The sequence below is a fragment of the Dendrobates tinctorius genome, unplaced genomic scaffold (genome assembly GCF_039654945.1).
Source record: "Dendrobates tinctorius isolate UK_male_01 unplaced genomic scaffold, ASM3965494v1 ptg000026l, whole genome shotgun sequence".
Lineage (NCBI taxonomy): Eukaryota > Metazoa > Chordata > Amphibia > Anura > Dendrobatidae > Dendrobates > Dendrobates tinctorius.
The window spans coordinates 15,445,539-15,466,020 of NW_027361694.1; the positions used below are offsets into that span (position 1 = coordinate 15,445,539).

The window sequence follows — 20,482 nt, forward strand, 5'->3', positions numbered from 1 at the left end:
AATTTGACCGTAGCGAAAGAGAACTATTCGCCATTAATGGGCCACACTGTTTAATGTCACCAACCAAATCAGAAGGTCCGAATCTCTGCTATTGCATAGGAAATAAAATGGTCTACATTTCTGTACAAGTAGCACAGCAAATAGTTGTAATATACAAGTGTCTCTTCTTTTACCTTCTGAAAGTCTGTTCAATCCATTTCCTCGGTGAAAGCTTCCTGCTGTTTATTTTTACCCCAGCTATTTGTTTGACATTATAGAGATAACAATCTTAAAAATCGGTGGCCCTAGAATCAGGAAGCCAGGCCCTCACGAGTACAAAGGTACTGGAAGTCTCTGCATCCGTCCTCGTTTAAAAATAATAGTAAAGAAGCACAAGTGCCAGTTGGGGATTAGGATGACATTCTGGTGCTACGCTGCGTGCTTGATGCATAAAACATCCCTTTGTGTAGTAATTATGATGAACCATCTGGGGAATGTTATTGGAGTCTACACTAAGGCCACCTATGACTACGCACAAGCATTTCTAGCCGACAATTCCTGATGGATTCAGGGCATCCAATTTTATGTCTATCTTTTTTCAATTACAAGCAAGAATAAATAAAATGAATGGGTCAATAGAGTTCTGGAATGTGAATTGAAGAGTTGTAATGCTGTGATGTCAGTATCATCCATATTTGTGTGCCGAACATGTACTCTTAATAAGGAGAGAGGAATAAGCTGCCTCTGGATGACTTATCTACCCTGGAAACTTGCCCAATCCGTCTATTGCCCATGGTAAAGATCCTAACATGAAGAGCATGACTAAGACCCTATATTACCGCAAAAGTAAACCACATTATTGACAAATGGATAAAAACATAAAAAAAGTACAGTACAAGGAATCCATACAAGTTTAAAGGGAACCTGTCACCAGTTTTCGAGCCTATGCACAAATAACACCACCTTTAACTGCTCCTGTGATGCATTCTGCAAACGTGTCTAAAAGCTCCTGACTCATCCTGTAAAAACTAAAAAATACCATTTGATATGCTCTCACGCTGCATGTAAATAACGGTGGTCCGGTCCGATGGGCGCCCTCGCAGCGGCGTCTGTCCCTTCTCTCTGCTCCTAATCACGTCCTCCTGCTTTAATTGATAAGTGTCATCCACATAACAAACAGAACACTCGCGCCTGCGTAGTAGCCTCACAGGACCACGCAGGCGCACTCTGCTTTGCCCTACTGTGAGCAGAACATAAAACAGCACTGTGCAAGCGCATTGGAGAGAGGCTACTGCTCAGGCGCAAGATCTTGGTTCGCCATTCACATCCATCAAAGCTAGGCGCTTGCGCAGTGTTGTTTTCTGCTCTCAGCAGAACAGAGTGCGTCTCTGTGGTCCTGTGAGGCTAGTACGCAAGTGCAAGCTCTCGGCTCTCTGTGTGGATGACGCGTCACATCCATCAAAGTGGGAGGACGTGATTAGGAGCAGAGAGGAGGGACAGACGGCACTATGAGGACACCCATCGGACCAGACCACCTCATTTATATACAGCGCGGGAGCATATCAAATGGTATCTTTGGGGGGATACAGAGGGACTCGAGCTGTTAGACATGTTTGTGGAATGCATCACAGGAGCAGTTAAAGATGCTGTTATTTGTGCATAGGCTCAAAAACTGGTGACAGGTTCTTTTTAAGAACCAGACAAAAGGAAAAATGGGCAGGACAGATGGAGGCCCGAAGAATGGCACAATGCCGATGGGCATGCATGAAGGAATGATGAGTAAGTAAATGAAGTATATATAAATAAAACGTAGGTGCAGTAGTCAAAGGTGAATGAGACTAGTAATAATCAGGAGGTACAAGTATTATATATATATATATATATATATATATATATATATATATATATATATATATATATACACACACACACACATACAGTTGTGGCCAAAAGTATTGACACCACTGCAATTCTGTCAGATAATACTCAGTTTCTTCTTTGGTATTATTATCTTCATTTAATTTGTCTTAAATGAAAAAACACAACAGAGAATGAAGCAAAAAGCAAAACATTGATCATTTTACACAAAACTCCAAAAATGGGCCAGACAAAAGTATTGGCACCCTCAGCCTAATACTTGGTTGCACAACCTTTAGCCAAAATAACTGTGACCAACCGCTTCTGGTAACCATCAATGAGTTTCTTACAATGCTCTGCTGGAATTTTAGACCATTCTTCTTTGGCAAACTGCTCCAGGTCCCTGATATTTGAAGGGTGCCTTCTCCAAACTGCCATTTTTAGATCTCTCCACAGGTGTTCTATGGGATTCAGGTCTGGACTCATTGCTGGCCACCTTAGAAGTCTCCAGTGCTTTCTCTCAAACCATTTTCTAGTGCTTTTTGAAGTGTGTTTTGGGTCATTGTCCTGCTGGAAGACCCATGACCTCTGAGGGAGACCCAGCTTTCTCACACTGGGCCCTACATTATGCTGCAAAATTTGTTGGTAGTCTTCTGACTTCATAATGCCATGCGCACGGTCAAGCAGTCCAGTGCCAGAGGCAGCAAAGCAACCCCAAAACATCAGGGAACATCCGCCATGTTTGACTGTAGGGACCGTGTTTTTTTTTCTTTTGAATGCCTTTTTTTTCTCCTATAAACTCTATGTTGATGTCTTTGCCCAAAAAGCTGTACTTTTGTCTCATCTGACCAGAGAACATTCTTCCAAAACGTTTTAGGCTTTTTCAGGTAAGTTTTGGCAAACTCCAGCCTGGCTTTTTTATGTCTCGGGGTAAGAAGTGGGGTCTTCCTGGGTCTCCTACCATACAGTCCCTTTTCATTCAGACGCCGACGGATAGTACGGGTTGACACTGTTGTACCCTCGGACTGCAGGGCAGCTTGAACTTGTTTGGATGTTAGTGGAGGTTCTTTATCCAACATCCGCACAATCTTGCGTTGAAATCTCTTGTCAATTTTTCTTTTCCGTCCACATCTAGGGAGGTTAGCCTCAGTGTCATGGGCTTTAAACTTCTTGATGACACTGCGCACGGTAGACACAGGAACATTCAGGTCTTTGGAGATGGACTTGTAGGTAGCCTTGAGATTGCTCATGCTTCCTCACAATTTGGTTTCTCAAGTCCTCAGACAGTTCTTTGGTCTTCTTTCTTTTCTCCATGCTCAATGTGGTACACACAAGGACACAGGACAGTGGTTGAGTCAACTTTAATCCATGTCAACTGGCTTTAAGTGTGATTTAGTTATTGCCAACACCTGTTAGGTGCCACAGGTAAGTTACAGGTGCTGTTAATTACACAAATTAGAGAAGCATCACATGATACTTTTGTCCACCCTCTTTTTTATGTTTGGTGTGGAATTATATCCAATGTGGCTTTAGGACAATTCTTTTTGTGTTTTTTCATTTAAGACAAATTAAATGAAGATAATAATACTAAAGAATTTGTGTTTGCAATCATTTTCAGGAAGAAACTGAGTATTATCTGACAGAATTGCAGGGGTGTCAATACTTTTGGCCACAACTGTATATGTGTGTGTGTATGTATATGTGTGTATGTATATGTGTGTGTATATATATATATATATATATATATATATATATATATATATATTTTCACTTGAACCTTATGATTATTACTGATCTCATTCACCTTTGACTATTGCACCAACTTTTTATTTACATATGCTTCTTTACTTACTCATCATTCCTTCGTGCATGCCCATCGGCATTGTGCCATCCCTTTTGGGCCTCTAATTGTCCTGCCCATTTTTCTTTTTGGCTGGTTCTTAAAGGGAATCTGTCACCCCTTTTTTTCAAATATGAGCTGCTGGCACCGACATCAGGGGCTTATCTACAGCATTCTGTAATGCTGTAGATAGGCCCCCGATGTAACCTGAAAGATAAGAAGAGTTAGATTATACTCACCGGGAGGCAGTCCTGTCCGATGGGTGACACTGTCCGGCGCCTTCCATCTTCATACGGTGCCGTCCTCTTCTTTCCTTCCTGTCGTGGCTCCTGCGCAGGCACACTGCTCTGCCCTGTTGAGAGCAGAGTCCTGCAGTGCGCAGGCGCCGGGAGAGAGTCTGCCGGCCCCCTTGTGCTCGCAGAGTCTGTCGGCCCCTTCACTGATGTGCCGACACAAGTTTTGTCCTGTGTGAAGAGCTAGCGGTAAGTGAAGTTGTTGGGAACCCGAGACTGGTGCACATATCTTCCTTTTATACCTTTTGTAATTAACGTATATTAGTAAATTGTATAATTTGCTCTTTTCTGCACATTTCAGGTGTAAAATATTTCAATGACTTGTAATTTTTAAGTGTTCTCTCTCTAATCTAGATTGCTACCTTAAGGAGACAGGGTCGATATATATGTTCAACAGTTCCTGATAATGCAGAGAAGGAGGCTCAGAGTCTTTTTGTCACTGAGGTAAGCTTTTACTTGGGATAGTATTAAATGTCACATTATTTTGTCCTTGGTGTCACCACCTTAGTTTACAGTCTGGGAGCGCTGCCCTTTAGGCTGGTGAGCTGAGGCACGCATCGTCTTTATACAAATACTGTCTGTGTATATTACATCAGTTTCCCCCGGACATCAGTTTATATGTAGAATGAGTCTGTTTATTTTTTCATTCTACGTTTATAAGGGCAGGGCTCTAAAGGCCCTTTTACATTTAGCGATGCACCAGCGATCCAACCAGCTATCCGACCCGGTCAGGATCGCTGGTGCATCGCTAAATGATCGCTAGTGAGCTTTCATACAGAAAGATCTCACAGCGATGCAGCAGCGACGCAGCGCACGATACTTACCATTCACACACAGCGATCCTGCGTCCTCCCGCCCGCCTCCACGCGTCGCTGGACGTCACAGCAGGAAGTCTCAGCAGGAAGTGCCCAACGAGAAATGGAGCCGGACATTCTCGCGCGATCAGCGATGGACAGCGGGGGAGCCGGTCGCTGGTAAGTATCACACATAGCGATATCGCTAGCAATATCGCTATAACGTCACAAAACCAGTGACGTTTTAGCGATATTGCTTAGTGTAAAACCCCCTTAAGATATGGGGGGGGTTTTAGGACTATCATAGAATGGCGCCACTTCTGTTTCGACACATGACGGCTAACACTTTTCCCCTATTCCAATGCCAAGTTTCAAAAGCAACCATTTCCCTTTGATTACTTGTCCTTCTTCTGGGCTTCTGTATACTTCGAATCCAGGACGATCTAAGCGATATGAGAAATAACTACACCTTCTGCTCGGGGAATGCCTCTGCATAAGATGTGATCTGCACTGGTTTATGTCCAGATTTTGGAGTGGTACTTTAAAAGATTTGAAGCGATGAACTTATTTTTCTAGAAAAAAAATATTTAATTGGAAATAATTTGTTATGTCGAGTGAATGATTTACTGGAAATAGAATTTTATTTGTTGTTCCTTTTGAATTTTTCCATTTTTCAAGAAATTGGCTCACTTTTTGGCCTTGTTCACACTTGCAGAATGACCTAAATATTGAAATAATGTTTATTTTCTACAAGATTCTACGTAAGAATAAGCATACGCATTTCAGATCTATTTTATCAGCACCTCTGACTTCCATTTCCCAGCTGCATGTCTAGAAATCTATAAAATGACTTAGGGCCCCCCCGTCACACATAGCGACTCACCAGCGATCCCGACAACGATATCAACGTGTCAGGATCGCTGGTGAGTCGCTACATGATCGCTGGTGAGCTGTCAAACACACAGCTTCACCAGCGATCAGCACAGCGACGCCGAGCGCGCGGCGTCGCTGTGTACTTTAGTTACCAGCGCGCTGATGCAGGGAGCTGGTAACTATGGTATACATCGGGTTTCTAAGGGGCGTGCAAGGTACACATCGGGTAGAAACCCGATGTGTACCTTGGTTACCAGCTCCCTGCTTCAGCGCGCTGGTAACTAAGGTACACATCGGGTTTCTAGGCACAGCGGGCCCCATTAGAAACCCGATGTGTACCTTAGTTACCAGCTCCTGGTCGCTGGTCTCCCGCCTGTCACACGCAGTGATGTGTGCTGACCAGCGGGTGACCAGCGACCCCAAAAATGTCCAGGGCTTTCCATCAATGATCAGCGATACTGGCGGGGGGGCCGGTCGCTGATCGCTGTCACACTAGCGAGATCGCTGTGCGTGACGGGGCCCTTAGGTTCTGTAGTCAAGACCTATGTGACAGAATATAGTTTCTGAACAAGCAAGTGTGAATTAGTTGTTCTAAGCTGTATTGAATAGGTTTTCCCATGGCCCATCCCCATCTCCTGCTGTTTTGAGGCTCAGGCATCACAGTGAAAGGTTTCATGCTGAGGAACCCCCCCCATCTAAAGGTACATTTTTTCTGGCAAATTTCTGCCTAGTCAGCCCGATCTACAATTTAACTAGTTGATCAATGATTATTTTCACACAGACCAATACCAGGGGACTAAAGATCATTAATGCAAACCTTTTGACAGCATTCTTGTGGTATTGTGCATCATGTAGGCTGTTCTGTAATGGCATAGCCAGCATGTAATGCTACTTTTCACCTAGAGTGGCCAAAGGTTGAAAAAGTCAGATTGTAGGGGATTGCTTTCTCAGTTGAAAACATGTCTTAATTGTACATTCAATAATAACGTTTTTTTTCTGTTTCACTTTTTAGTGCATCAAAACATACAACTCTGATTGGCACGTTGTCACATATAAATATGAAGAGTACTCTGGAGATTTCCGACAGCTTCCAAGGCAAGTGCTTCAAAACTGACAGCTCCTGAATCCATTGGTTCTGTGTAATGTGGTGGGTGGCATAGATGTTCTTTTGAGTCCTGAGGGAATTTTGTATAGTTTAGGCTTCTTTTCCTTGTTCAAGTTGGCAGCAACTCACAGACTGACATATTACAAATCATTAGTGAATCACATCCAGGGAATTTGCATTTAGCAAGGTGCGGTAAAGGGAGGTTTCTGAATGTATTAATTTGGTATAGAAATGCTTTTAAAGGAGTATTTTATAATGGACAACTTCCCGACTACTGGAGGACCACACTGATCCCAAGACTCGAGTTTCTGAAGGTCCCGTGTAAACGTAGTAGTGCTTGATCATGCGCATTGCCAAACTATTCTTATTATCACCAGACATAGGCAAGCACTGCGCTCGGCTGGTCTTTAGCACTCCCACAAGAATAAATGAGGTTGTAGTGAGCATGATTGACCACTACTCCAGTAACACGAGGTTCTTCAGAGACCTGTTTCTTGGAATCAATGGAGATCCTATCGTCCAGGGACAAAAGACATGTTCATGGGGTATTTTTAGGTCTACAACACCTCATTTACTCATTTCCAAGTGAAAATTGTTTGTTAGCATAAACTAAGTGTTAATATTGTGTATGCAGAAGAAAACAAAAGAAAACCGTTTCCAAATAGAATAAAAACCACACATTCTGCACATTTTTAGTTTCTTACCTCATGACTCCGTATCAAGCTCAACCTGCAGACATCATTTTCCCTTTTAGATATTTTTAATCACTTAGTCATTTGTGCATCCAAACCAGTTACATTGGTTCTAGCGATTACTCCTGTCAATGAAGTAAGTGTAAAGGCAACTGAAGAAGATGGAGTACTTGCCCATTGCTACGTGGGTGTGATTCCTTAGGGGAGTCCTAGACCGGTGGGGGTCCTATTTAAAATTTTGCTTAAGAGACCATGGAGACATGTACTCCTGTACTAGTGATTGGTGGTCATCCTATCCCTGATCAGTTATCACCTTTTCTGTGAATGCTTAATGGGTTATTCTGGTGCCGATACTGGCGCATCCAAAGAAACATGCAGTGATGCATGCACCTTTTCTAATCTAATGAAGGTATCTGTAAGAGTATCCCATTCAGGAAATGAATGGTGCTTCAACAACCTTTCACTGGTTATTACCTTCTCAAGCATTTATGGTATATCCACAGGATATGCGAAGTTTGTGTGCTAGGAGCGGGTCCCAAGTTTAGAACTTGCATCAAGCTTGAGAAAGGGGCCCTGATGATCGCGACATATCAGTATCCCATGGATATTCCCTAACAGTCCTAGGTGGGATGACTCCCAGGTCTTGGACATTTTGGTTTCTTTTTTGCGCAAAGTCAGACTTTTTCAGAATGTGTCCTTATAATGATTTTATTATTGTACTTAGCACAATTATCATTGCCCAGTGAAATACCAATAAGATTTTGTTTGATAAGATCAGAATATATCGGTAATAGATCACTCCTGTCAGTAGTATATTTCTTGTGATTGTGGAATATGGCGCTCCTAAGGTATATAGCTTCTCAGATGGAGTCCCAACCCATAAATATTCATGCAGAAGAGAATCTGCCACTCTTGGATAGATAATGTATAAAAATGATTTAATTGTATGGTCCAATATAGTGTATAAATCATGTGATGTTTCGGTCAAACATGCACAAGTGATATGGAATTACCAAGATAAGATTGTAGAAGCAGACCTATGTGGATAGCGACCGCCGTCGCGGAGAGATAGAGAGTAGGAGATTTCCTGTTTTGACAAGAGTTCTGAGTATGGAATATATTATTAGTGGAATGTACTAGATCCCTCTATAGCTAACTTACATGAATTGATCTTTGGTATGGAAGCCGTCTTAAGAATCTCTTTGTGCAATGCTGCGAGGCGGCAATTAAAGTCTAATCAATGCCAGTCCTCTAGGAAATGTCTCTGCTTCTCCAGAGATGGCTTTGTGCTTTTATCCTATTCTGGCCTTGAAATCATTGCTTTGTAGCCATAAATATTGCTAAAAGCAGATCTGCTGCATATTTTATATAGTAAGTTGTGATAAATTTAGACTTGTTCCTGCTGAGAGTCTCATCCCGAGTTTGTCACATCTCGCGCAGCTTTTTCACAGACCTACAACTCTTGAATCACAAATAGATACACGTCAGTCACATTGTCAAAGGAGCGATCTGGTTCTCTAAAGAATGACTGCGTTTTTTTTCTTTTAAACAAAACTTTACATTCTAATCAGAAGATTTGATTTGTTGGGGGCCATTTGCCGAGATCATCCTAAATTACTGAAAAGAAGGGGCAGAAGTATATTTCCAAACACCTTTGCTTTTATTGGGGCGGATTAACATTTTTTTAGGAGGTGTGTCTATGTAATTTACATTTGCTATTACCGAGCACAGTATATTGCCAGTACATGTTACCTGAAAGAGTTTTCAGTAGCTAGACAATCGCTAGGAGGATGGAAGGTATTTTCTCTTTAAGGTGTTGTTTTTATAAAGAACAATATTAGAGAATTTGTGTATTCAAGGTGTTGTCTGCAGGGCTGCCACTAGGAATTTCGGGGCCCCATACTGGCAAAATTTTCGGGGCCCCCTTTAGACTCCGCCCAGGCTCCATCCAGCCCCGCCTCCACCACTCGAACTGTCCACAGTCCCACCGCTCTCTTGGATAAACTCCACTTCTCACCTATCACACATTAACAGTTCCCATCACCAGGTCACACATATAACCAGCAGCTTTTGCTTTGGCCAAAAGATTGTTTTAAGTCGCCACCATAACAGGGTAGACACTTTTGGCCAGGCCCTACTCTACTGTAACCTATTAAATTTATTTGTGAAAATATGCAATACAATTTAGGTATATTTTTATTTATTTTTCAATTTTTTAAAATGACCAATAATATCACATACAAGGAACAAATACCGCTACACCATGTCCAGACCACATATTACCACCACATAGTGACCTATAATAAGACGTACAAGGAACAAATACCGCCATACCATGACCAGACCACATATTACTACCATAGTGACCGAATAATATCACATACAACGAACAAATACCACCGCACCATGAACAGACCACAAATTACCACCACAAAGTGACCAAATAATAGAATATACAAGGGACAAATACCACTGCACCACGCCCAGACCACATATTACCACCACATGGAGACTGAATACTACAATACTGACATTAATTAAAAAAACATAATACTATGACCATAAGAAACATTATACACACAAGATCTGTACTTAGTATGCAGTGTCTGTGTACAGGTAATATAGTGATCAATGACATTATACACAGGAGCTCTGTATATAATGTACAGGTAACACAGTGATCACCGGTGACATTATACACAGGACCTCTGTACATAGTGTCAGTGTACAGGTAACACACTAACTCACCAGTGATGTCTCTAGGTGAAGTCCTTCATCTTTGTTTTTCATCTTTCATCCAGCACAGATCGCCATCACGTCTTCCAGCCAGGACTTGTCTCTGCAGGAAATATCACAGTTATCTAGAGCTCCGCTTGCAGAACACATTACTTATTTTTTCCCAACTTCTACATTACACCACATGAAGAAAAAAAGGCGACATAGTATCACTCTACACAGTAATAGGACCGCCCCCCCATTTACAACAGTATCCTCAAGAAAATAAAATACATCACTGCAGTAATAATATCCCTTAATTAGCCCCTATGGTAATAATATCCCCCATCCTGACTCCCGTGTGTCTCATTTTTGGCTTCAGCCATATGTTCTCCCATCCCACCCTCATCAGTATCCATTCTGCCCCATATGATCTCCCCTCCTGACCAATCTGTCTAAATCGTATCCATCCTGCCCCATGACCCTGCTCCATCTATCTCCAATCATGCCTGGTGTCTCACATTCTGCCCCCTCCTGTGTCTCACTGTCACATTCTGCCCCCTCCTGTGTCTCACTGTCACATTCTGCCCCCTCCTGTGTCTCACTGTCACATTCTGCCCCCTCCTGTGTCTCACTGTCACATTCTGCCCCCTCCTGTGTCTCACTGTCACATTCTGCCCCCTCCTGTGTCTCACTGTCACATTCTGCCCCCTCCTGTGTCTCACTGTCACATTCTGCCCCAGTCTCTTGCATTCTACCCCCAGCGTCCACCATTCTGCCCGCAGCGTCCAACATTCTGCCCCAGCTCACAGCCTGCCCCCATGTCCAGCATTCTGCCCGCAGCGTCCAGCATTCTTCTGCCCCATGTCCAGCATTCTGCCCCGTCTCACAGTCTGCCCTCATATCCAGCATTCTGCCACCAGCGTCCAGCATTCTGTCCCCAGCGTCCAGCATTCTGCCCCATGTCCATTCTGCCCCCAGTGTCCAGCATTATGCCCCATGTCCAGCATTCTGCCCCCAGCGTCCAGCATTCTGCCCCATGTCTATTCTGCCCCCAGTGTCCAGCATTATGCCCCATGTCCAGCATTCTGCCCCAGCGTCCAGCATTCTGCCCCATGTCCATTCTGCCCCCAGCATTCTGCCCCATGTCCAGCATTCTGCCCCCAGCGTCCAGCATTCTGCTCCCAGCATTCTGCCCCTAGCGTCCAGCATTCTGCGTCCAGCATTCTGCCCCCAGCGTCCAGCATTCTGCCCCCAGAATTCTGCCCCCAGTGTCCAACATTCTGCCCCCAGCATTCTGCCCCCAGCGTCCAGCATTCTGCCCCCAGAATTCTGCCCCCAGCGTCCAACATTCTGCCCCCAGCATTCTGCCCCCAGCATTCTGCCCCCAGCATTCTGCCCCCAGCGTCCAGCATTCTGCCCCCAGCGTCCAGCATTCTGCCCCCAGCGTCCAGCATTCTGCCCCCAGCGTCCAGCATTCTGCCCCCAGCGTCCAGCATTCTGCCCCATGTCCATTCTGCCCCCAGCATTCCTGCCCCATGTCCAGCATTCTGCCCCCAGCATTCTGCCCCCAGCGTCCAGCATTCTGCCCCCCGCATTCTGCCCCAGCGTTCTGCCCCCGCATTCTGCCCCCAGCGTCCAGCATTCTGCCCCCCGCATTCTGCCCCCAGCATCCAGCATTCTGCCTCCAGAATTCTGCCCCCAGCGTCCAGCATTCTGCCCCCAGCATTCTGCCCCCAGCGTCCAGCATTCTGCCCCCAGCGTCCAGCATTCTGCCCCCAGCATTCTGCCCCCAGCGTCCAGCATTCTGCCCCAGTGTCCAGCATTCTGCCCCAGGCCCCCTGGATAGCCGCTCTCAAAAAAAAAAAAAAATTCTTCTTACCTTGTTATCTGGCTGTGCTCCAGCAGCGAGGCTCCCTCCCTCTCCCAGTCCCACGTGGCACACTGACTGAATGAGGAAGTGGAGGAGCAGAGCAGTGTCAGGTGAGGGCGGAGCTGTGGCTGGACCATTGTGCAGGGGGGATTTCGGCGCTGGCTGGACCATGGTGCGGGGGGGGCCTGCCCGAGGGGCCCGGGGGGCCCGGCAGGCGCTGAGTCTGAATTTAAAATAAAGCTGCAGAAGCCTGTATAAAATGTAGGGGGGCCCCAGCGCGGATCGGGCTGCCAGCATGGTCGGGCCCCCCTAATCACCGGGCCCCATACACATGTAAGGCCTGTCATGCCCTGATGGCGGCCCTGGTTGTCTGGCGGAAACAAATTATCACAGTTGTCTGTTGTATCGGAGAGATCTTTGCAATCGGTAGGTGTCTGACCACTGAAACCCACACTGATCTGCAGAACAGAGGATTTTTATCCCCATTAGAATGGAGCGGAAGTGTGACTGCTCGACCACTGCTCCATTCATTCCGTATGGGACTGCCAAGCCCGGTATTTGGCTTTTTTTAAATGGCCCTGTAGAGAGGACAGAAAAGCAATGGGGCATGCACACTGACGCCCTTTTCTAACAGTGATACAAGGTCCTAATCAGCCTTAAATATTCCCGGTCCTGCTAGTGGTTGTGCGTCACAGTGGTCGGATAAATATTTTCGGTCCTTCTACTAGTCTTTGTGCATCACAGTGATCGGATAAATATTCCCAGTTCTGCTAGTCGTTGTGCGTCACAGTGATCGGATAAATATTCCCAGTTCTGCTAGTCGTTGTGCGTCACAGTGGTTGGATAAATATTCCCAGTTCTGCTAGTCGTTGTGCGTCACAGTGGTCGGATAAATATTCCTGGTACTGCTAGTCTTTGTGCATCTCAGTGGTCAGGTAAATATTCCCGGTACTGCTAGTCTTTGTGCATCTCAGTGGTCAGGTAAATATTCCCGGTACAGCTAGTCTTTGTGCATCTCAGTGGTCGGGTAAATATTCCCTGTACAACTAGTCTTTGTGCATCTCAGAGGTCGGGTAAATATTCCCGGTACTGCTAGTCGTTGTGCATCGCAGTGGTCGGGTAAATATTCCCGGTACTGCTAGTCGTTGTGCATCGCAGTGGTCGGACCCCCACCAATCAATAAGCTATTCTGCAGAATAAGTGATAACATGTTTTCACTAGAGAACCCCTTTAATCAAATGAGTACATGTATGTAAGAGACGGAGTTGGTGCCAAGAAGTCAAGAGTTCAGGGGTAAAATCCTCGCAGAAGTATTTCCAGCTTTCCAGGAATTGTTTTTGATCAGAGCTGATTACCTGTCGTACAAAACTTGCCAGGAAACTGGGGGGGGAGGGGGTGTTCTAAAGGCATGATAATGATATGACTTTTGATTTTACAGATTATGCTGAAAATGAGTAAAAATTTTCTCTAGCATTTGCTAATAAACGACCAGCTCAATAATGTTCCTTTTCATGTGTGCCATTACTGAGCTCAGATCAAGCTTTGCAGTCAGTAAATCCTGTTTATATAGCGGATCAGGGAGCATGACCTCCTTTATTTATTTTTCAATAATTTTCCAGATATTTCTTATCTGTCCACAGTCGGTGAGAAACTAACTGATATCTGTGTTTTACAGTTTACTTTACGGCTCTTATGTCAATATCTTTGCCCTCCTTCTTATAGCAAAGGGACCAAACCGGAGAAGCTTCCAGTTCATGTGTATGAAGTGGACGAAGATGCAGACAAAGACGAGGTGGGCTTATAATTATACATATACTGTGTTGACCAATGTGGCTCTCTAAACTATAGAGAAACCAGAACTCGTGCTATGTTAATTTCTTTCTAAATTTTTCTCACCTTTGACTATATGTATTTTCCTTACTCACTTATATAGCATCATTAATTCCACAACGCTTTACAGACCTCGTGATCAATGTCCCCACTGGGACTCACAATCTAAATTATCTATCAGTATGTATTTGGCGTGTAGGAGGAAATCGGAGTATCGAGAGAACATAGACTCTCCTTGCAGACGTTGTCCTTGGTAGGATTTGAAGCCAGGGTGGTGTTAATCACAGCCATCGTGCTGCCCCACAGTTGTAATGGTTCCATATATATTCCACTACATTCATTACACTGTGGGCTTTCATGGACTTTTCATATTGGGTTGCATGCGTTGGTCTCATTGCTAAGTCATGATAAAGATCTGAATCGCCATCTCCACGGTAAAAGTAAAGTGTTTGTGTCTCGATAACCAAGATTTGGCCAGGGGATTGCTGCTGATAGTAGACCTGTTTGTAGTCAGCCCTTCATCCTTTAGCGTTGCTTTTATATGGTAACCGTGTTTTTTAAGTCTCCATCTCGCCTGCTGAAGATGGGAAAGTGTAATGATTTTCTTTATAACAGGGCTGTGAAAGTTTGGCATGCTTTCATCTATGATGGCAGGAACACACTCAATGATAGATGCACCTTTGCCTGGTTAGGAGCAGTGCTGTGTCTGTGTGGCTTGCTCTCCAGCTATGTAGTGTTGGGAGGCTTTCTCCTGGAATTATTGAGCATTAATACTAATCAGTATGGGAAGAAGCGTTCCCTTACTCTGCTAGTCTAGAACAGACCTGCACTCGGGTTCTACTTCTTGCCCATATGTCGTTCTCTGTGCTTGTGTCCTGGAATGATCTGTCCATTTGGTTTCTGCTGTTTAAGCATAAAACTGTTAGCATTTGCATTAAGGAGGGGAAGTCGCGCACCCAGGTATTCGGCTTGGTTGTTATTATTTTCATTGCCGACTGCTGATTGAAGTTCACAGATGAACAGGATGTGGATTTGCTGTCTTTTCTTTTCTTTCTTTCTTTATTTTTTCCCTGTCCCTTGAATACCTTTACTTGCTGTGTCAGGGGTAAAGCCAGGTGACTCCTAATCTGGGCAAGTAGAACTGTATCGTGGTAGATTTCTGAAAATAGTTGTTAAATAGTGAAGGATATTTTGTATCTGACCATAAGCAAACTATTGTGTGCGATATAAAGAACTCTGAGCTTATTGTGCTCCCAATCCCTTGATGCTGTACATTGCATTGGGGTTCCCGAATAATCCAGGCTTACATTATACACAGGATTAACACATAAATTAGTCCAAAATAAGTCCAATTGGTGGCACTTCAAGCAATCATAACAACCAAAAAGCCCAGCTGTCTGTAAACCCCGGACCAGATGAAGAAAACCATGAAAACTAAAAATATTAAAAGAATATTCTTATATTAATACCTGTTAAAATGTAATTAAAATGTAGGTACAGAACATATTTTCACAAAAACACCCAGAAGGGTGCACCAAAGTAACACCCAAAGCAGATAATTAAATAAGTTAATTAACCCATACAGACAAGTAGTGATGGTAAAACAAGATATATAAGACTCACTGTATGTACACCATATAGGACAGCATAATACCCTTACAGATAAATTAGATATAATAAATTAATAGAGAGGTCCCAAAATAGTGAATAAATACCAATTTGAAGAAGAATTAACAGACCCTGTTGGTTCTATTATAGCAGTGACCATCCCTTCAAAATGTAGCACAGAATGTAACTTAGAGGGTATTTACCTTAATTAAGACGGCCAGTGTTAAGTGTGGGTGAACCGAGAGCGCCTCCTTGCCCCAACGCGTGTTTCGCCCGTAGCTTCCTCCGGGGCGAGGGGGCACTCTCGGTTCACCCACACTTACCACTGGCCGCCTTAATTAAGGTAAATGCCCTCTAAGTTACTTTCTGTGCTACATTTTGAAGGGATGGTCACTTTTACACACTTAACAGTTTCAGCAACCCCTTTAATTGTCCATGGAATGTTGGAGGTAGCCAAGTATAGCACTTTGTCTGCTAAACCACTGCATTATTCAAATTAGAGAGTCCAGAGTCTCTAGGTTTTTGGGAATATGAATTATCAGACCCCCAGTGGTCAACGACTTCTCACCTATAATTTGCCAACCCTTTTTATTACTGAGGACCCCAAACGCTTTAGTGCAAGAGGCATATTCCAAATTATGTCGATATACCTTTGACTTTAAAGCAAAAATCGAAGTTATGATGAAAGTAAAATAAATGTTGCATTTACAACCAGCTACTAATAGGAAGAAATGAGATCAGTCTAAATGCCCAATATATTTGGTGCAAGGTCTACATTGGCAATCCTGACCGTAGTGCCCAGTGTCTGACCCATGAGCTAGGCTTGGTATCAGCTGCCAGTCATATGCATCTGGCACTGGTGCCAGGTATCAGTAATGCTATGGCATATCTGTTGTGTAGGAGCCACTGGTTGAGGAGCACTGATATAAATATAATATGGACAGTCAAACCTAAATATAAGCTAAATATATAGCTTAAAATAATTGTACATGTGAGAATAGCATAGAGGCCTGTTCAAGTGAATTTTGTGCATTAAAAGCATTACAAATATTTAAAATCATGGAAGAACAAATACTGTATATCATATGGAAATCTGAATAATGACTCCAAATGAAGGCAATATTATCTTATGAAGGTGATATTGTTTTTGGCATATCTATAACATTTTCTTACATTTCTTCAACGCTTTATTTTTTCTCAAGGTTTTACTCTTGGCTATATTTAGTTTTCAGCTGCCATTGTAAGTGGCTATCTGCATGCATTTGCCCCAGACATGAATGGCATTTGCAATCGGATCAATGACCTTTTTACCTAGAAGCATAACTTTGCAAACGTTTTTGTAAGAACAAGTCGTTTAGTTATTATTCCCATATTAAGAGATGAAAATAAACAATTGAAATTGGTAAAATTATTTTTTAGTGTAGTTCTATAATACTTTTGCACATATTGATATTATCCTAAGGCCTCTTTCACACTTCAGTTTTTTGCATCAGTTCAAATCCGCCAAAAAGTCAGACAAGCGGATCCGTTCTTAACTGATGTGAACGGATGGCACAGGATCCGTTTTTAGACGGATCCTGAAAATGTGGAAATTTAAAGGAAACGCTGGCCAGGAAGGAGAAAGAGATATATATATATATATATATATATATATATATATATATATATATATATATATATATATATCTGTCTGTCTGTCTGTCTGTCTGTCTGTCTGTCTGTCTGTCTGTCTGTCTGTCTGTCTGTCTGTCTGTCTGTCTGGTACCCAGAAAGAATTTCGGGTTAAATCAGTGTCTGAAGGATCCGCCAGAGAAAAAAACGTTACAAGCTCCGTTTTGAAATCTTTGAGGATGGTGACGGACAGCAACTTTTGGCGGATCCTCAAAAAAAACGGATGCAACGGACAGCAATCCGTCACAATCCGCCATTAATGCAAGTCAATGGGGAAAAAAAGGGATCCTCAAAAAAAAAATTGAGGATCCGTTTTTTTCAAAACCTGGCGGATTGTGACTGATTGTAAAAAAATGAAGTGTGAAAGAGGCCTAAGAAAGACAACACTTAACATTTGAGATCTTAAATATTCAGGTTTATTAACCTATTGAATTCAAAGACTGCACTGTAGGTCAATAATACAATTAATCATCAAAAATGCCCAATAATTGTGCACAGTCTAGAATAACGAGGCTGGAATAAACGTACAGATCGGCAACGTAGCCGATCAATAAAATACATGATGTAAAGAGGGTGTCCAATGAAATGTAAGGTTAGAGAAACATGTCAAAATGCTAGACCGTAAGACCGGAAATCGCCTGGCACAGCTGCAGCCAAAGTGCCATTTCCATTCTCTACTGTCTGTACACTTGCCCCGTTACCCACCCATAAATCCTGTCAGAGTGTCTTTAACACTTGACCTGGTGCTGAGGCTCCTGAGGGAGGCGCTCACTGTACAGACGTTAATTTTATGAAAAAATGTTCTGAACTTGCTGTTGACAGTGAGCATTTTAGCTAGCACTAGCCCCTCCAGTACACATATCAACTTTGTCCATGGTTTACTGGCCAAGGACCAACTTTAACCCCACTTTCACACCTTCAGTATCTGGTCAATTTTTTACCTCCGTATTTGTAAGTCAAACCCAGGAGTACGTGGAAAATACAGAAGTGGTGACGTGTTTCTATTATACTTTTCCTCTGATTGTTCCTCTCCTGAATTTGGCTTACAAATACTGAAGTAAAAAATGATCAAATACGGAATGTGTGCACGAAGCCTAACAGCTATAATGTCAGTCCAGGCTTAGAGATTGTCCTCTACCCGAAGTTAGTTACTCTTTTTGCCATAAATGCTTAAGAATAATACCCTTAAAGATTCCCATATGCCCTTTTCTGCCAGTTTCATGTTTTATGCCTTTCGGCTTCACTTTCTGTGTCCTAGCACCAGCCCTGCTATCACAGCCAACAGTTCTTCTTTGATTCCTCTGCTCCCTCCTGACTACACTTCCCAGTATCCTTTTTGCTGTGTTGCAAGCCAGCAGTGAGCACATCCCTAGAAACCTTGCCTAAACCCCTCCAATTTCTCTTCCAGCATCATATTTAGCATCAGCATAATGTCCTGTCCAGGACACTGTTAAAAGGTATAGAAGTATTGCACAAAGCCAAAGCACCATTACACCAGCCCTGGCAATAAAGATTATCCCTTACCGCTCACTGACTAGTTGATGGATGGGTGACAGAGACATATGAATGCATTCAAATTATAGAGGGAACACACCACAAAGTGTATATATACATTGCACAGGGTATAGAGCACGGTGTGTGTGTGTGTGTGTGTGTGTAGTATATATTATTATTATTATACACACAGCCTGCTGTATACATATAAATACAAGGGAAGCAGCATGCACAGGAACCACATGTGTGCTGCTGAGTGGAGCCCCACCCACTGACAGCATACCACGCCCAATTTTGAGTTTCTAGAGCCAGGAACTTGGGGAGTTTTTGTCGTGATCTCTGGCTGAGAAACCTCTGCCTTCCTGTAATGTCATGTGACTAGAAGAGCAGCTCAGGTTTAGAAGGATTTAGGAAAGCAAGATATTTAGCAAAGAGCTTATCTATGGCAGTTAAATCACATGAAAGGAACTTGTAAAGCAGTGGTCAACCCCTTTAACGCCTTCACAATCTTTGTTGTAAATGTAATCTTGCATCATGGTGGTCGTGTGGGCACAGGAGTTGTGCGCAAGTGATCGGCGCTGGGAGCTCGGCGCATGTAATAGCCAAGACCCGGCTGTCACTGCCAGGAGCAGTGCCCACACTGCTCAGGCCATTTAATCCCCTAAGTACCACGATGATGTAGGAAGCTATGAGAGAGCGTGCACCCTCCCTCTTATGATCGGCACCCTAGCGACGTCATCGTGAGGGGCCGATCGTTCCCTTGGTGACCTGTGTCTGCCAGCTACGGCAAGCCTGTTTAGACCATGCTGAGAGCATGGTTTAGGGGTCTTCTGTCAGTGTAAAAGCACCAAAACATAGAAAATAATATAAATGTGATATCGCTGTAATCGTACTGACCTGAAGAATAAAGTTGTGTTACCACATGAAGAAAAGCATGAAAAAAAAGACCTTCCTGAATCGCTGTTTTTTGTTAATTCTGCCACCCATAAATCTGAATAGAAAGCGATCAAAAAATGTCATGTGAAAATGGTACTAGTAAAAATGTCCACTAATCCCGCAAAAAAACAAGTCTTCATGTGACTGTTGGCAGAAATATAGAAAACTATTGCTTTCATAAAATGGCAATTCAAAAACTTTTTGTAGAAGAAAGTTTTTTAGTGTGTGACCGCAGCTAAACATAAAAAAAATCAATATAGTCTGGTATCTCTGTAATCGCACCAACCTGAAGAATAAATCCATCTGATCACTTATGCCGCACAAGGAACAGCATAAAAATGAATAAAAGCAATGCTTGATCTACTATTGATTTGTTCATTCTGCCTCCGAAAGATCGGAGTAAGACTTAGCGCACTTTTATCCTGCGCTGAATGCTTACACCGGGATTTCCGTGTAAATCTGTGAAATGTGTGATTCAGCTGGAACCTCTGGCGGAAGATTCCCTATAATGACTTAGGTGGAGGCACTGTCTGACCTATGACCCAGCGGGGTCTGTCTTGTTAGACGTGCATAAAAGCCCAGTGGCCACAATTTCGTTTGTCTGAAAAGTAGACCGCTGAACCGAGGCCAGACTGAGTCCAGAGTAACTCTCCTGTCTGAGTCTCCTGTCTGAGTCTAGTGATTGGATCTCTCAGAGGTTTTATCTGAAACATATCACTCTGAGATTTAGATGGAAACCCCAAAGTAAGTGCTCAGCGTAGAGCGCCGGATAAATGTGATCCATAATTTTATGTAAATTGTTAGCAATAAAATCTTCAATTCAATCCACAAAAAAAGCAAGCTGCCACTCAGGTCCGTATTTGGTCAATGGAAGCATATGGGGCTTCAATGTTACTGGTAGTACAAAGGCTCTGGAAAAGCA

At 43.3% G+C, this 20,482-nt stretch overlaps 1 protein-coding gene across 11 annotated transcripts in view; it reads left to right on the forward strand.

Moving 5' to 3' along the window:
* The window catches only part of DOCK9 (dedicator of cytokinesis 9), a 345,565-nt gene that overhangs the window by 122,333 nt on the left and 202,750 nt on the right, over positions 1-20,482 (forward strand). For all 11 annotated transcript variants that reach the window (XM_073569540.1, XM_073569534.1, XM_073569535.1 and 8 more), the window contains exons 3-5: positions 4,324-4,413; positions 6,649-6,731; positions 13,744-13,813. In XM_073569540.1, the coding sequence (XP_073425641.1) occupies positions 4,324-4,413; positions 6,649-6,731; positions 13,744-13,813 (243 nt within the window). The remainder of the gene's footprint in view (positions 1-4,323; positions 4,414-6,648; positions 6,732-13,743; positions 13,814-20,482) is intronic.